The following is an 18153-nucleotide window of genomic DNA, read 5'->3' as shown; positions in this document are numbered from 1 at the left end:
ACAACAACAACAAACTGCAAAACCCCCTCCAGAGAAAATAAAGTGCTCTAGTAGAAAATCTCAGAAAGGTGAGTGAGTGTGAGTGTGTGTGTATGAGTGCGGGCCTGTGTGTTTATATGTACCTGGGTATAAAAAATGGCACGATCTTGAAATGGCCAGATATCTGCAACGCATTTCCCAACTCTCAAGGATTTAATGACTCCTGACAATTCTTCCAGAATCCCTTTCAATTCCTTCTCTTAAAGCCCGTCACACATTGGATTATGCTTAAGTCCATTTAGACCATCAACTTTTTCAGGACTGAAAGTAAGTATTAGTCTTCTTTGTGTCTGCCCTCCCCTATACCACAGGACTTGGCCCAAAACAAGTCGTCAACCAACAACGGGAATAAAGGAAAACAAAAAAAAGAAACCTCATTATTTTCAGAATACCCTAGGAAATTATTTCTGGTTTATAAAGTTTCTCATTAAGAAGATAACATTTGGTTGTGGGTTTCAATGTCCAATAATGTACATATATATGGCTTATATTTCAAAGGAGATATCAAATTTTGTGAACAATCATGTCACAATCGTTAAATGCCAAGCACTATGCTAAGCACTTTATACACGTTGTACCTTCTAGTATGTACAGCCAATATCGAATAATGGGATGTATTGTTGCCATGTGATAGATAAGGCCATAGTATTTAATTGTATGACAGGGATGGAGTCTGAATTCCAGTCTGTCTGATGTCCAAATCTATGTTTTTCACCCCACATCTACTCTAGGTTTTGTTAAGGCTATACAAAGAAGCCTGTGTGTTCAGAGACTATGAGAAGTCAGGCAAGGTGTCAGATGTGGATTTTATGTTCATAGGCATCTTTTAATTTCTTCTTGCTGGGTTGCCTTCCAGAATAACTGTATTCATGGGAGAAAACACATTAAAAGCCACACTAGCGCCTGGTGACAATGGGGGAGACAGACATCCTCACTCTGTTCCTGATGGAGGTGTGAGTTGTTACAACCTTTTGGATAAAAGTATGCAATATATATTGAAATAGAAAATATCTTTGATCCAGTGATCCCAGAACTGGAAATCTCCCTGTGGAAATAAAAGCATTCTATGATAAAGATACACATACAAGGATGCTTATGGCAGTGCTGTTGGTTGTGAGAAAAGCCTAGATCAATTTACATATTTACCAATAAGGGAGCAAAGAGTTCTACAGTAGGGTAATCTATTCTATGGATTTAGCCGTTAAAAGACTGAGTTAGAGGGGCGCCTGGGTGGCTCAGTCGGTTAAGCGTCCGACTTCAGCTCAGGTCACGATCTCACGGTCTGTGAGTTCGAGCCCCACGTGGGGCTCTGGGCTGATGGCTCAGAGCCTGGAGCCCGTTTCCGATTCTGTGTCTCCCTCTCTCTCTGCCCCTCCCCCGTTCATGCTCTGTCTCTCTCTGTCTCAAAAATAAATAAACGTTAAAAAATTAAAAAAAAAAAAATAAAAGCCTGAGTTAGATCTATGCCAAGGCCTGGCCAGATATCAACAATATACTGTAAAGTGAATAAGGCAATGGTATGGTAATATGTTAGAATTCGTGTTAAAAAAAAAAAAAAAACCACACACACACCAAAAAGCAAACTGGCTATGTTTGTATAAGTATGGATAAAGTTAGAGAGTGATAACACAACTCAGGCAGTTAAACGGGTTACCCTAAGTGGAGTAGAAATTGGGAGGTGTAGGAAGAAACTTTTTGTCCATATGCTTGTGGATTATGTCATTTGTTACAATGACACATGTTGCTTTTACAGTAGAAAAGATTAACTGAGAAAACGCGTAGTCTTCAAACGATTTTTCATAAACAAAGATGATTAATCTCACAGTCTTAACTGTTTTAAATGGTTATAAAAAGAAAAACCCCCAAGATAAGTCCTTTTTCTAACTCTTCTTCCAGCCTCGATTTTATCTGGGGAGACTCCCATCTGCCTTCTTTGAGAATCTATATTTCTCACGGATGTCTGACAAATATGCCACAATAAGCACCACCAATTAACCCACATTTACATGACATTGCATCCCAGTGATACTTCCGGGCCTCATACCTGTTTTGGTCAGTGGTCGGTCTCTATGATGTCTCTCTGTTTTAGACCTATGTTTTTGTGTGCACTGACTCAGCTTCATTCCTGTTTTACCTGCAGCATCCTTGTTAGTCAGGAGTCACTTGCTACTCAGCAGATTTCCATCCTGTTGACCTCCTTCTTGATCCACTCTTGGCTTCCCTGCTGCCTCCTTCTCTGCAATACTCTAACATCCTAAGCTGAAAGAACACATCGAAGGGAAGCAGGTGCTTATAAAATTTGGGGGAGGGGTGGAGAAGCAGGCTCTGGACGAGGCTCTCCAGGAGTGACTCCAGGGCAAGACTGACCTGCCCCACCTGGGCAGCTGCCGTCTCTGAGGCTGCACCTCTTGCCTCTGACCCAGGGATCAGGAAGCTGGAGCCAAGAAAGGGCCGCTGCTCCTGCTGACCTGTAACAACGGTCTCTTGACATCCAAGAAGCAAGCTAGTAAATGGCTGCTGGAGTGTTGGTGCAGAAAACTCCAAGTGTCTGGGGGTCCTCGCCTTGCCTCAGCAGAAAACAGCCAGAAGGGACAGAAAGCTGGCCTTTACTCTCACGTCTAACTTTCAAATCTCGTTGGAGTGTATTTTACTACTCAAACTTACTTCAAGAACAGAATCCTAGCCACAAGAGAGCTACTTCATGTTTGTCTCTCCTGCTTGGATGTAGCCCTACAGGGGCAGAGACCATGTCTACCGGCTCACCATTATGCCACCAGCACCTACCACGGTCCCGGGCACACAGCAACAATTTCACATGTAGCATGTATAAGGCAACAATGCTGGATCCAGGCACTACCCTAAGCTCTCCGTGTGTGTTAACTCATTTCATTCTCACAACAAGCCTCAGATGTAGGTATTTTTAGCCTCCCCAGTTTACACATGTAGAACAGGCACAGGGAGGTGATGTAAGCTGCTAAGATCATATGGTGGTAAACAGGACTTGAACCAAGCAGTTCAGACCCAAGGTCTGTACTCTTACTCAACACGCTTTACTGCCTCAATGTTTATTGCAGGTATGACCATTTCAATGTTTACTGAATTGTATTCCACTGAGAATAACTGATCATATACAAATTCAAAATCACAGAGCGCCTTTATAAAGTAAAGTTTAACGTGTTTAACTATGGAGAAGATGGTTATACTTAGTTACCATAGGTACTGGTAACTTTTTTTTTATTTTTATCCTTGCCAAACCTATGAGATAATCTGTCCAAAGGTGAATATTATTAGTGATTCAAGTGCGTCGGAGTAATATTCAAGGACTTCATCATACTTCTGAGACTCATAAAAACTTCTTAGTAGCTAGAGAAATATACTTGAGTATACATATACTCAACATATATGTATATATACTTTCTTTGCTAATACCTTAAGAGAACTTTATATAAAGTTCTCTTTATATATATATACATACACATATATGTGTATGTATATATATTGTATATATATATACATACACATATATGTGTATGTATATATATATACAATATATATACATACACATATATGTGTATGTATATATATGTGTATATATACATATATATATATATATGTATATATACACATATATAAAACCTTAGAGAGACAGGGATTGCACACGAGTGAGAGAGCAAGCGCAAACAATGAACATTGTTCTCTTAATCATTTTCAGTTTTCATTTCATTGCGGCTTTGGGAAAGGCAAAAATGCACAGGATGGAAAATTGGGCAACTTCTCTCCCATAGTTTAGCTCTATTACTGCCATGAGATGTTCTCACCTGCGTTTTCATTTCTCTATTTCACAACAAAAGTAAAACTTGCTGATATTCAGTTGTTCTGAGAAGAGTGTGATGATGTTTGTAAGGATCTTTGAACTGCTGGAAGAAACGTATTCATAAATACCAAAGCAGAAGCCACTTAAATAGTGCACTATTTAATGAGGAATAGACGATTCAGGAGGACTCTGAGTCATTATTAATTTAATGCTCTAAAATAGTAATAGGGGAATTATTCCAAAGATGTTTCATGTATTCTTAGAGTACCAGATATTTAAATTCTTATAGAGTTTAAGACCTATATCTATATGATATTTGAAGCTATACTGAGAAGACAAAAACGGTTGATCCCAAAGGTGATGACTTAAATGGACTGGAAAACTGGAATACATCCAATTCAGGCTTCCCATTGAATTCATGGTGAAGGGGCAACCGTTGTCCCATATGGAAGTGACTGAGAACTTCCTCAGCATGTTATACTTGCTAATTGCTGTTTGTACACTGGGATTCCCAAATACTTTCCGGTAAGAGAAATGTCTGTCTAGCCGTGGAGAAGCCAGTTCAGCCAAGGCTAATTTGCCCATGGATAACAGTTCCGAGGCAAGCAAAGATACTGGAAGTTGTGACAGCTTCGGGTTGTCGGTTCACAACTAAACATGTGTGAGACACCATCCTATGGAATAATTGTTAACCTTACCTTTTTTTTTTTTAACCTTAAGCCCTCTTTTGATAAACATACAATCATTGTATTTCCCTTTAATGATGATTGAAATTTCAAAATAAATTTTGTGAATAAAAAGAAATCAAAGTAAAGGTAAATTTAGAATATACTTTTCAAACTATTTAAGCACTCCCATCCCATCCTCCGAGGTTTTTCACGGCTTAAGATACATTCTTCTTGTGTAGTGCAATCTTCTGCGGATGCTAGGTTAGCTATTCTGGAGAGCTATTCCCAGATGGGCTTTGATACATTTTTTGCACTTGAAAACTTTGGACTTTGTGCCTAAGCTTAGATTACTGTTCATTTGCTCATTTATTTTCAAGACAAACTGGGCTCCTCCTTCGGGGTGGCAGCATCAATATGTCCTTTCTTTTGTGGTGCTTCCTAGAGACTTCAAGTAGTACTGGACAGATTTATTTACGGCACGTTCATTTGTTTCATTTGATGTTCCTGTCCCTGATTACCCTGGCAATCGGGGAAAGATTTGTCACCACCTTTGCTCACGAGATTTTCCTCATTTGCTTCAGTTTACTACACGCTATCATAACGATGCAGATGGAATTCATTTCCAATACGGGAACGTGAACAACTGTTTCGGTTTTGGTCTATCATTAATAAAACCCAAGAACAGACGCCAGCAACTGAACGCTGTAGATTTTGACTTCTATTTCTAGCTTGGTAAATGTGCCTTGTCAGATTTCTCCAACGCCGCGTTTGCTTCCTAAACGTGGTGTTTCCTCATTTGCTTTCCATCACTGGATTGAATTCAGGAAGCAGTAGACGTTGGCTTGGAATACGACAGAGAATGTAGCCCTACCAACAGAGGGATGGGTCGATTTAGAGAACAGATTGACAAATCCTGGCCTGTTTTCCACAGGGCATATTTTATATTTCTAAGCGGGAGATCTCGGGTCAGTTTTCAAAAAAAAAAAATTTTTTTTTCTTCTTAGCACAGACGAGACGAAATCTGAGAGCCAAAAATGAGCGTCAGCGAGCCCCACCCCATTCGCCGCCAACGGACCTCAGTCTCCTTCCCGCCCACAAACAGCCACTACTACAATTCCCAGCAAGCATCGCGCAGTGCCGCACAAGGGCCAGGCCCCACTGGTATGCTGGGAGTTGTAGTGAATGAACCTGACCACTCTTTCCTTCCACTAGGCATTCTCACTTGGAAGATGGTGATGTGCTGCTATAGCAGTTACTCCAGTTTCGTAATCGGAGCTAAACGTGACCAAAGATTGCGCCCTTCTGCCCTGCCTTGCGCATCGCGTCGGTGCCACGGAGCTTAGCTCCGCCCCCTGCCCACACCCGTTCCCCTGACAGCTCGAGCTCCCGGCGGCCGAGAGGCCCAGATTGCGCAGGCGCACCAGCCGGCGCCGCGCTGGGCAGGACTTGAGGGCGGGACGAGAGCTAGGGGCTCCCGGCCGCCGGGGCGCGCACGTAGGCACGCAGGGGCCGTCACGTGGGGCGCCGAGGATCGCAGTGCGCGTGGCCGCGGCGGCTGGTGTGGGGTTGAGTCAGTTGTGAGACCCGGAGCTGCTGACCCAGCCGGCGGCCTAGTGGCCCGGCCACAGAGCGGCAGGCGTCGGGGGTGCGGGAGCGGTGAGCTGGCCGCATCATAGAGCTCGGCCGAGCCGGCGCCGCCGTCGTCCCCCGCCCCCAGCTAGCAAACCGCCGCCGCGGGCGCGCCCCCGCTCTGCGCTGTCTCTCCGATGGCGTCCGCCTCCGGGGCCATGGCGAAGCACGAGCAGATCCTGGTCCTCGACCCGCCCACAGACCTCAAATTCAAAGGTAGGCAGGGAGAGGGCAGCTGACCGGGGTGGGGCGGGCGGACGGCGAGATTTAGGGTGGGTGGGGGGGGGTCGAGGGAAGGTCGGCGGCTGGCCGCGAGTGAGCGTCCCCTCCCCCACGGCCCGGCACTTTCCATTCTCCGGCTGCGCCCCGCTTCTGCCCTCGGCCCGCCTGCTCCGCGCCCGGCCCGCTCCCTCCCTCGCCCGCTCGCGCCTCGGTGCGCGCGCCGGCCGGGGCGAGGCGGAGGGGCCCGGCCCTGGCGCCGCCGCCGCCGCCGCCATCTTGCGGTCCCGCGGGGGCGCCTCCCGGGTGCTGTCCGCGCCGCTGCCCGCGCCTGGCACTTGTCCTTGGCCCCCGAGGGCCGTCGGGCGTTGTCTGGGAGGGTGTGGGTGGGCGGTGACCTTAGAGCGTGCGCTCTGGTCTGCGGCGGGAAGGGGGGCTCTGGGGGTGGCGCAAGTGCGTCGGTCGCCGGCGCCGGCTGTCAGCGGCGGTGGGAGGCGAGAGGCGAGGCAGCGGTGCGGCGGCCCTGGACTCGGTTCCGAGAGAGAACCACCCTTCGGCCTCGAGCAGGGCCTGGGTGGAGCCGGCCCTCGGCCCTCGCAGAGGGAGTTGCTGCCTCCCTTTTTACCTTGTTTAGAACTCGCTGTCAGGTACCTGGAGCGCTAGGGAGGCGGAGAAGCCCGTGAAGTTCTCTGGTTATGACTTACCCGGTTGTGTTGGCAGAGACCCAAGCGCGTGCGGGCAGGAAGGCTATGCGTCAGCCCGGGAATTGATAGTAGTAGGTTAATAGTAGACGTCTTCCTGGTCCTCCCGTGTGACATTCCAGCTCACCTTCCGTGCGGGGCGGACCTGGTGTTTGTCTGCTCTTGTTTAGCCCCTTAACTTAGCTTATGTGCTGCGGAATCTTCCGTATTGGTGACTTTTGCCTTTACGTTGCGGTTTATGTGGGGGCTGATGAGGTGTTACTCAGCTCTGGAGCGTCCTTGTATATTTTGTAGCAACGCCTGTGATAAATTGTTAGTCCGATTTTGGTGATTCCCGAGGAACAATCTAAGGGGCCCCTAGGCCCATTTGGGTACTTTAGGGAAGAGAGTTAAACTAGTTTCTTTTTAGGAATACTGAAAGTGTGTGGAGATCCAAAAGCAGATTCCTTGCTGTCTTCGTTTAAGTGTATTGCGAATCGCCTTTTGGATGATTCCTTATCTTGTATTTCAATTTCAGCAGTTACCATGAGAAAATTTTTGTGACATGTGCAGCTATTCCAGTGCTTAAAACAAATGAAATCCTTCGCTGTTGTACAAGATTGAGTCCAAAGGAAAAACAATTGTTTTCCATAGGAAACGTTTTGAATAGTTTCAGGGATTTTAAAATACTGTCTTCTGGTATTATGAGAGTAATATTGTGTAACTTCTTTATTTTGTAAGCTTTGTAGTACATTTCCAAATATCTTTGAGTGGAAATGTGAGCTCCTTTTCTAGTAAGGGTTTCAAGACCACTCTTAAATATTTTGAGGGGCACTAAGTGCGTCTTATTGTAACAAGTTCATGTGTGTGGCATGCTGTCACATAGCTTTAGCTGAAAGAAAAAAAAACCACCTTTGGGGAATCATGAAATTAAATTATTTTAGGTAGACATTATCTTTGGTTGGAGGAATTTAACGTAAATCTCTATAATTGTATATAACATATTTTTGAGAAGTTAAAAGAATTTTTGCTTTTACTTTTTGACAGGCTGAGTTTACAGAGTAAATTTCTTTTACTAGATGAGCATGTATGTATTACCATTAGGGACTTAGAATCTTTTAAACTGATTTTTTTTTTTTAAATTTTTCTTAACGTTTATTTATTTTTGAGACAGAGAGAGACAGAGCATGAACGGGGGAGGGTCAGAGAGAAGGAGACACAGAATCTGAAACAGGCTCCAGGCTCTGAGCTGTCAGCACAGAACCCGACGCGGGGCTCGAACTCACGGACCGCGAGATCATGACCTGAGCCGAAGTCGGATGCTCAACCGACTGAGCCACCCAGGCGCCCCAGGGACTTAGAATCTTTAAAAAGCCAATTTTAGGCCAGGAAATGTCTACAGAGTTTGAAGCTTTCTCCCTAGAGAAGTTGTAATGTTGCCATAGTAAGAGACTAATAATAGTGGAGAACAAGCTAAAAACAAAAAAAACCACCTAAAACCCTACACAGTAATATTCATATAGTTCACTTACTTCAGGTATTGAAGAGTTATTACTTATGATTAGAGAACAGGTTCTTCTTGTGTTAGGATGAAAGTAATTCACGAGGACCATTTTTAAAAGTTTGGACATCTATAACCACTTTTTAAAATTGACTTTAAAAAAAGTGTTTCACTGAAATGTTTATAGAAACACATTCAGCTGGGCCACTTAGCGAACACTTACTGAAAGCTTTGTGCCATCCCTATATTTGATTAAGACTAATTCAAGTTACTAGTTTCTGTTTAGGCCTTGAGTGCTAAACAAGGTGGGGAAAGGATTTACAGTTTGTAGTTTAATGGGAAAAGTATACGGTTAAACAGTAAACTGTGTTAGGTTTTATCTTTGCCCTTGAAGAACTCTGAGACTAGTGAGGGAGACGTAAAAGGCAGATAGGTGCTGTAACAAGAGGCAAAACTTGAATGAAGAAGCCCGGCCCGTTAGGAAGCTTTCTTAGAAGAGGCTTATTTTCATTTTGGGGGGAAGGATTGGGCTAGGGAGTGGTTGTTTACTCAACCCCTGACGGGAGAGAACATGTGGCTTATACTTAAGTACCCTGTCAGTTTGCTGTGTGCTTCTGTTCTAGGGTGGGATAAAGGAGAGGATTGGGAAGGAGGAGGGATAGGATGAACTGGGAGGTGACCTTGGGTGTCATTTGATTCTTTCTTTCTTAATCTTATTCTTCTAGTCAGAGGTAAATCATTTGCTTTGATGTATTCGGTTGCACAGTTCAACACTAGGAGACTCATTTAGAATCAACAATGTATGCTTAGTTTGATAAGGCTATAAAGTCATTTCATTCTGACTTGCCCTAAATCACCTGTAAATTTTAGTTTAAGTCTATTTAAAGATAGTTTGCAAAATTCTTTATCATTCAGTAGGTTTATTCGAATTAGTTTGAACTCTACGTGTGACTAGGATGGATTCTCTTAAGTGACTCATTTAATCATTCTGAGAATAGGTGGTGAATTTTTCTGTCACATGCCTAACAATCATCTTGGTACGAATTATCAGCATTTTTGCACAGTTATGGAGAAACAGATACCAGTTTAATGCATTTTTTAAATACCTTTGTATCTTACTTAAAAATTTTGTTTTAGGGGCACCTGGGTGGTTCAGTCGGTTGAGCGTCCAGCCTTCGGCTCAGGTCATGATCTCGAGGTTCGTGAGTTCAAGCCCCACATCCAGACTTGATTGCTGTTAGCCTGTCAGCGCGAGCCCGCTTCCGATCCTCCGTCCCCCTCTCTCTGCCCCTCCTCTGCTTGCATTCTCCCAAAAATAAGTCAATATTAAAAAATTTTTTTGTTTGATATGATTGTCAATATATGAAAGTGCTTTTATAATGGTGTAACGAATTCTACAGTAGCTCTTCTGTTGCATTGGCTTAATGAAAAAGAGGTAGGTATTTTCAAATTATGTTGAAACCCTGGCAGTAATTTGACACAGAATTCAGATTTGAAATTTGATGTTAACATATGAGAGGCTATTTTTTTTGTCCTTAAATTTTTTATTATTATGAAATTTCTTCCTTTGTAGTATACATTTTGTTTTTCCTAGTTACTAGTAGTTTTGGAGAAAAGTTGGAAGAAGGAAATTTAGAAAATGCTAAAATAAATTGTGAACATATTCTTCCTACTAATAATCCGAGAAAGGAAAATAGAGCAAAACCATTGTGTTGAAGGTGGCCCGTCACAATATCATGCCAATAAAGAAAATTAAGCTTTCTGAGGACCCCAGGAACCTGTGGTGTGTCAGCCAGAGCATCTTTGAATAGCACGTTACTAAGAAGTACAAATGAGGATAGAGAGTCCTTTTGCTCTTGGCAGATACTTGGCACATTTTTAGGTGTTTTGCATCAGCTCCTATTTCACAGTGGCTGCATCAGATCCCTGAGGTGATTTCCCCCCTTTCCTGGGCCACGGATGACATCTTACTACTCCATTCCTTAAAAGCTTTCAAGTAGCTCTTGATTGCCCACTGGATAAAAGTCTGATTTTTTTTTTTTTTTTTTTTTTTTTTTTAGTATGGCATTTAAGCCCTTCCATTTTGTGCTGTCTTCTCTTGTAACACCTGCTCATCTGCACACATCCATACTTTCTTGCCTGAGAAAGAAAAACCCTCCTCATATCCAAGCTTGTTTGCTCTGCTGTTTTTGTTGATTAAGGTAAAATCCCTCATGACTCATGCTTAGACCATGTTCCCTCAGATATTTTCCCTCTCATGTTTTCAACCACTGGGTTCTTCTTTTAAACATATAAATACACTTAGTTTTTTCATTTTAAAAAGAAGCAAACAAAATACTTCTTTGACTCCCAACTCCTTCTGGTACATGTCCCTCCCTGTCCCTCATTTCCTTTGCAGTCAAACTTCTTGGAAAAATAGTCCATGTTCATTCACTATCTGTCTTGTATCTCACCTCCTGTTCACTGTAGTACTATTCTCTCCTTACTGCTTATTGATTGCCAACCACATTGATCATTTCCAATTTTTATCTCTCTTTGGCACTTGACATTATTGGCAGTTCCACTTTTTAAACAATTGTTTTCACTTCCATATACTTCTAATTTTCTAATTTGCTCCCTTTATTGTCTCATTTGTGGGCTTTTTAAATGCTAATGTTTCTGAGGTTCTGATTTGTTTTTTGTTTTATCTCTGTAAACTTTCCTTGTTCAGTCTCATTGTTTTGATGGCTTCTCTTTCTTTTCCTTGCTCTCTTTGCACATGTTGGTACACACTCAAATTTGTATTTTTTTTTTTTAATGTTTATTTGTTTAATTTTGAGAGAGAGAGCGCACAAGCCAGGAAAATGGCAGAGAGAGAGAAGGAGGCAGAGAATCCAAACCAGGCTCTAGGCTCTGAGCTGTCAGCACAGAAGCCGGACAGGGGGCTTGAACTCATGAACACTGAGATCATGACCTGACCTGAAGTTGGGCGCTTAACCGACTGAGCCACCCAGGTGTCCCTCAAATTTGTATTTTAATTGGGACTTTGCTGTCAGTTTTAGAATTACTTGGTGACTATCTGGATTTGAGTTGTAACTCAGACACTTCAAACTCAACATATCCCAAACAGGTGTTTTTTTTTTGTTTTTGTTTTTGTTTTTTACAACCCAAGCCTGTGCGTCTTTCCTTCTTTTTAATATTTCGGTGGCATCGTGATTACTCATACAGAAATACTCTGTATGTCTACTAATTAAAATCTGTATTTCTACATCCCAGAGATAATTCTTGAATCTGTACCCTTTAATGAAACTTTACTTTTAAATTCACTTATTTTAATTTGTTTATACAATAAAGATTTGACTTTCTGCTCTATGTAGTAAGTGTTGAATAAGTGTTAGAATTACAGTTTGAGTAAAATACAATCTTTGTTTTCGTGAGGCAGTTCTAATGGGAGAGATAGACACTAATTGCCTAATTAGAAGAAGGAAATGTAACTATGAAGAGGAGTGTAGTGCTATAAAAATGTAAAAAATAGGGGCACGTGGGTGGCTCAGCCAGTTAAGCGTCTGCCTTCGGCTCAGGTCATGATCTCTCAATTCATGGGTTCGAGCCCTGCATTGGGCTCTATGCTGACATCTCAGAGCTTGGAGCCTGCTTTGGATTCTGTGTCTCCATCTCTCTCTGCCTCTCCCCTGCTTGCATGCTGTCTCTCTCTCAAAAGTGAATAAACATTAAAAAAAAATTAAAAAAAAAGTAAAATATCTTCCTGGTCAGGGAAGACACAATTGGATTAAGATTTTCTAATATGAGTAGAAGCTATTAACCTAGGTGAAAAAGAAAGAAAAATACAGTAGAAGCAGCATGTGTTTACAAAGATCCTGTGGCAGGAGGGAACATGAAGCGTTTACTGTTACTTAACCTGTTAAAGTAATATCTCATGTTATTTACAAGCCTGAGTCAGTGTAACAGTAGTGGAGACAGCCAAGGTGAGTGTGGTGCTGGTTTGTAGGTTGACTAAAGAGTTTTGTTTTCATCCTAGCCCACTGAGAGATTTAAGTGGGTGGAATGGTAGAAATAGAGGGAATGGAGTGATAATCACATTTGTATTTAAAAAAAGCCATAATTCTGGGGGCACCTGGGTGGCTCAGTTGGTTAAATGTCCACCTCTTGGTTTAGGCTCAGGTCATGATCTCACAGTTTCATGGGTTCCATGCTGACAGTGCTGAGCCTGCTGGGATTCTCTGTCTTCTCTCTCTTTTCCTCCCCCATTCACACGGTCTCTGCTTCTCTCTGAATAAATAAATAAATAAACTTAAAAAAAACATAATTCTGGTAACATAAAGTAGTATTAGAAGGGAGATAGAGATGAATTAGTTTCCTCAGTCCAGGCAAGAGGTGACTACTTGATTTGAGGGACTGGTATTAGAGATGGTGAAAAGTTCAGGAGGATCAAGCCAGTGAAACTTGGTGGTCTATTAGATACGCTCACTGAGAGTACAGGTATCTTGGCCGTCTCTGAGATTCCTCTCTTATGTAACTGGAGGAATGGTGGTGCTGTGTGCTGAGCTAAAAAAGGAAACACTGGAGGGGCGCCTGGGTGGCTCAGTCGGTTAAGGGTCTGACTTTGGCTCAGGTCATGATCTCACAGTCCATGAGTTCGAACCCCACGTTGGGCTCTGTGCCAACAGGTCAGAGCCTGGAGCCTGCTTCAGATTCTGTGTCTCCCTCTCTCTCCCTCTGCCCCTCCCCTGCTCACGACCTGTCTCTGTCTCTCAAAAATAAATATTTAAAAAAAATTTTACAAAAAGAAACACTGGATATTTGAATGAGGACCACATGCATTTTACTTGGGGTTGTGGGAGAGTGGTAGGATGAGGATCCTCATCTCATTAGGTATGTTAGATGTGTTTAGGACCCTTCAAGATATTAATGAAAAGGTAACTAGTAGGTTTTGGTTATATGGATGTGTTTTTCAGGGAGAAGTCTGGGCTTTGGGGAATTGTTTATTTCAGGTGATTATCTCTTGTCTTTTCTCTACTAGTCTGTAAACAGGCCTGCTTTTCTCTAGTGTCTCTCTAGCCACACTGCTGCTAGAACTACCCTTTGTAAAATGCAAACCTCATATTCTTGCTCCCTTGGTTAATAAAGAACCTGGCATATTTTCCCATTATGTAGATGAAAAAGTCCAGAATCCACTGCCTGCCACCCCATTTCTCTTCTACACATAGCTTTAGGTTATATGAAACCATTTTCCCAAACACTTTAAGCTGTTGCAAGACTTTGCACATGCTCTGTCCAGAATATTATTCTCCCTCATATCTGTCAAGGAGTCTCCAAGAATCTCTTCCTTTTGTGAAGCCTTGGATTCTTGCAGTCCAAGTTGGTCACTGCTTTCTTCAGGCCACTATTGAAGCTTGTGCTTATCTGTGATAATCAGCACTTACATACCACATAACATAGTATTTATATTTACGTATTTTTTCTCTCCCAAACTTTAGGTTAACTACTTGAGGATATATTCATTTCTTTTATTTTTACATCCATGGTAACAGGATCTGGCATGGGTGATTGCCCAATAAAAATTGATGTATTGGTAGGACTCCAGTGGTTTCTCCTATAATTCCCATGTTTTTCGTCTTGGATCTTTTTTCTGTAAGGTTTTTCATCTGCCTTTGCAGGTAGTTGTGGTTTTAAAATTTTTTAGTTTCGGGAAAGGGATAATAGGGCATTTTGTTAAAAGCTGACTAACCATAGATTTCTTTTTTTTCTTTTTTGTGCTTCACCTTTTTCATTTGTGGAGTGAGAGGCAGGATTAGGTGATTTCCTGGGTGTTCTGGCCCTAAGGATTTTGAATATGTGTGACATCTGAGAACAAAAAGAAAACACGATTTTTCAGTAACGTAGACAAAATAATATACAGTAAAACATTGGTTTGTGAGCATAATTTGTTCCGGAAACCTGCTGTAATTCAAAGCTCTTGTATATCAAAGCGAATTTAACCATTGGCTCAGTTGTGATCATGTGATGTTTGGCATCATGTACTACTCGTATTGCAATATATCACTCATTTATCAAGTTAAAATTTATTGAAAATGCTTGCTTGTCTTGCGGAACACTTGCAGACCAAGTTACCCACACTCCAGGGTTTTATAGTGTAAGGAATTGGGAAAACTTGATTTATACTTCAGAGTTTAATATTTTCTGATTGTCAGTATTGGTAATTTTCTTATTGGTTTACTGCATTAGTTACCTTTTATTAATTTTATATTTTAGACTGAAAGCGAGCAGGGGAGGGGTAAAGGGAGAGAGAGAGAGAGAGAGAGAGAATCTTCAAGCAGGCTCCACATCCAGTACAGAGGCCCAGTGTGGAACCTGTGGGGCTTGATCTCACTACATTCAGATCATGACCTGAGCTGAAATCTAGTCACATGCATAATGGACTGAGCCACCCAGGTGCCCCTGTATTAGTTACCTTTTAATTTCCTTTAAGTAAGTCCTTCCTTTACCATGCAGAGATGTTCTGTGAAGAGAGTTAGCAAGCACCCTTTTATTTTTTTAGAGGCACTTCCTGATCTTTTTCTTGTGCTTTTGTATCTTAACCTTGATAGATTCATTGAAGTCTTCTCTGCCTTTCAGAGGAGAAAGTGGTTAATACAGGATGGATCCTCAACCTTAAAAAGTTGTTTTAGAAGAAAATTAAATGTAAGAAGGGAGCTATTGTATGCAAATCCTTGTTTATTATAACTGAAATGGGACACAGATTACTAGATAAAAAGTTTAAAACTTCTTATGAAAGCTTTCAAACATTCATAAAAGCATAATGAACTTTTATATACTTAAATTTCATATACTTAAGTTTAATGATTATTAGCATTTTATATTTGTTTAGTTTTTGTTTGCTGTTGTTTTTTTTTTTTTTTAATGTTTATTTTCGAGAGTGAGGGAGAGAGACAAATCGTGAGTGGCAGAGGGACAGAGAGAGGGAGACATAGGATCCAAAGCAGGCTCCAGGCTCTGAGGTGTCAGCACAGAGCCCTAGGTGGGGCTCGAACTCACGAACTGTGAGATCATTACCTGAGCCGAAGTTGGACGCTTAACCTACTGAGCCACCCAGGCGCCCCAGCTGCTGTATAGATTCTGGATAACGACATTTCAAACCTAAATACTTGAGTTTGCTTTTCTAATAAACAGAGACATTTTCTTTACATAGTTGTGATGTCATTATCTTAAAACCAAAAATAATTATTTAACATCATCTAATATTTAACCTGTTGAAGATTTCCCCAGTTGTATGTACTTCTATTTTTTAGTTTTTAAAGTTTATTTATTTTGAGAGAGAGAAAGCAAGCAGGATACAGACAGAAAGAGGGAGAGAGAGAGAATCCTAAGTAGGCTCTGCACTGTCAATGTATAGTCTGAGGTAGGCTCAAACTCAGGAATGGTGAGATCATGACCTCAGCTGATGCTTAAGTGTCTGAGCCACCCGGTCTCCCCTGTATGTCTGTTTTTTAGCTGGTTTGTTCAGCTTACGCATTGCATTTGTTTGTCGTGTATCCGAGTCTTAATTTTAAACACTGCTTCCCCCACTTTTTTTTTTTTTTTAAATCATACTCTTGTTGAGAAGATCAGGTGGTTGAATTGTCAAATAGTCTAGGTATGTGTGGGATGTCTTTCCTGTAAATTTGGATTTAGATTTGAGGGCTTGATTAGATTTAGGTCAGTATTTGGTGGTAAAAATAATTCATGGATGGAATTGTGTCACATCAGGGATAGACAGTGTCTGGTTTTCCCAGTTTTAGTGATGTTGATTGGTGGTAACAGCCTTACTTCCGCATTAAAAAGTTGCATAAATATGAGCCTGTTTATGTTAATATGTGCAAGAAAAAAGATTGGAAAGAAAATGTTAACAAGTCATTGGCTCTACTTCAGGATGTGAGTGTCTTTTGTATTTTTACTTTTCTGTTTTCCAGGACTTCTACAGTGAACTCTTTTTTTATACAGTGAACTCTTTTTTTAATAAGAGAGAAAAACTTAAAATTGTTTTGTTACTAGATAGCTTCGGAAGATGAGATCAGAAGGTTTTCATTTGTCCTTCCTGTATTATTTTGTTTAATTTTTAATTAATATTTTAAGTGTTAACAGTCTGAGGTCTTAATTTTTTTTAATAATAAGACAAGTTATAGAAAGGTAAATAGAAAACAAGTCTAATGTTTGCAACCTTCGAGTAACAGATCACAAATCAAGGTATATAAAGACAAATAGAAAACCATTATTATCTCAAAGTAGATCTTATTTATATATCTAAATCTAATTTGTAAATCATAACTGTATATAAATGTGTCGTTTCTTTGAGCTCGTGCTATTGGCATCAATTGATGGTCTCTTGTAAGAAGTATGATAAGTTTGTTTGGGGGTATTTACTTCTCTGAGAATGGCTCCTGTTTATAGATTCTGTTAAAGAGCCAGGTGGCTCTAAGCAGCAGATAGATTTTTAGGATCCCTCTTGCGCCAGTGTTGATTGTTTCATGGTGAGCACCTAACCCAGGGCCAACCAATACATATGCTGATGACCAATTAGTCAAAATTTTGATGCCGCCCCTTTAAACACACTTAGTTTAGATGATAGGCTTTAGGTCTTTAAAGCAGGCTGATTTGTGCCAGGTTTAAGCAGAAGCAACTCCGTTGAGAGAGAAGAGGGAGAGAAAAGCAGGCCAGAGATCTTGAGGTCCCAGGAACCAGTTTCTCTTGAATGCAGCCTCTTCTTTTGAGGCCAGCTATACTTCATTTCCTGTGTCCTAGAGACTCTTTATATCTTTATAATAAACTCTTAAGTGTGATTTTTGTTCTTCATAATAAATTCATTGCTTAAACAAGATTGGACTTCATAATTTGTGAAAATATGTTCAACTTCATGATTGTCCACATACTTCACTTTATGAAAATAATCTAAAACCAGTGTCTTAAATTTTTATGGGAAAAACATTCACATAGATGTTTTTGAAGACTTGTCATTGATATGATATAGTTTGCCTGGCTGCTTTTCACTGGCATTTGGAATGTTCTTATAACTAGAGTAATCGTGAACATTTTGTACTGTTTTTAAAATTCAGGTTTAAATGAACTAGTGTAGTTAATGTGTATTTTAGCTTTTTAAGGGTGTGATTAAATTCAGTTACCATTTTTACAAATAGATATTAACTAAGAAAGAATTAACATGAGAGGACTTTAAAATACTTAGCTTGCAGTACAATTTGTTAGGTTTCTTATGGGCCTGCATTTTTACAGCTTTTATTTTGTAGCTCTGTGCTTCCATATATATCCATGTACATACATATATCCGTTTATATATATATGTGTATATATATATATATTTACTTTAGTACTTGGATAATCTGACATGAATTGGAGTGACTACCATACTTTTAAAGGTATAGGGTATCTTTGTTTCCTGTTTAGTTGTTTTCTCTATTAAAAAAATTACCTTTATAACTTATCAGGGAAGATGAATCACTTGGTCTTGTTTGCTGAGTACTTTTCCCACTGCCAAAAACTTCAATAACAGTGAAATCCTCAGATGTGTTTTTCTGAATCTTTTCAGTTTTCCTCCAGCACGTTACAAATAAA

At 41.0% G+C, this 18153-nt stretch overlaps 1 protein-coding gene and 1 long non-coding RNA gene across 3 annotated transcripts in view; one reads left to right on the top strand and one right to left on the bottom strand.

The window, feature by feature from the left end:
- Positions 1 to 3999: 3999 nt before the first annotated feature.
- On the bottom strand, positions 4000 to 5896 carry LOC122203913. Its single transcript, XR_006195398.1, has 2 exons — positions 5744 to 5896; positions 4000 to 5388 (listed from the first exon to the last, which is right to left on the bottom strand). It is a non-coding gene; the product is annotated as an uncharacterized LOC122203913 (long non-coding RNA).
- Positions 5890 to 18153, top strand: part of VAPA (VAMP associated protein A) — a 44581-nt gene continuing 32317 nt past the window's right edge. The window contains exon 1 of one of the 2 annotated variants that reach the window (XM_042911101.1): positions 5890 to 6366. In XM_042911101.1, the coding sequence (XP_042767035.1) occupies positions 6288 to 6366 (79 nt within the window). In that variant the 5' untranslated portion in view covers positions 5890 to 6287. The remainder of the gene's footprint in view (positions 6367 to 18153) is intronic. The other variant, XM_042911102.1, reaches the window with a different exon arrangement.

Source organism: Panthera leo, chromosome D3, assembly GCF_018350215.1.
Source record: "Panthera leo isolate Ple1 chromosome D3, P.leo_Ple1_pat1.1, whole genome shotgun sequence".
Classification (NCBI taxonomy): Eukaryota; Metazoa; Chordata; class Mammalia; order Carnivora; family Felidae; genus Panthera; species Panthera leo.
Note: the sequence above shows the minus strand (reverse complement) of the source record. Positions and strands in the feature narration are given on the sequence as shown.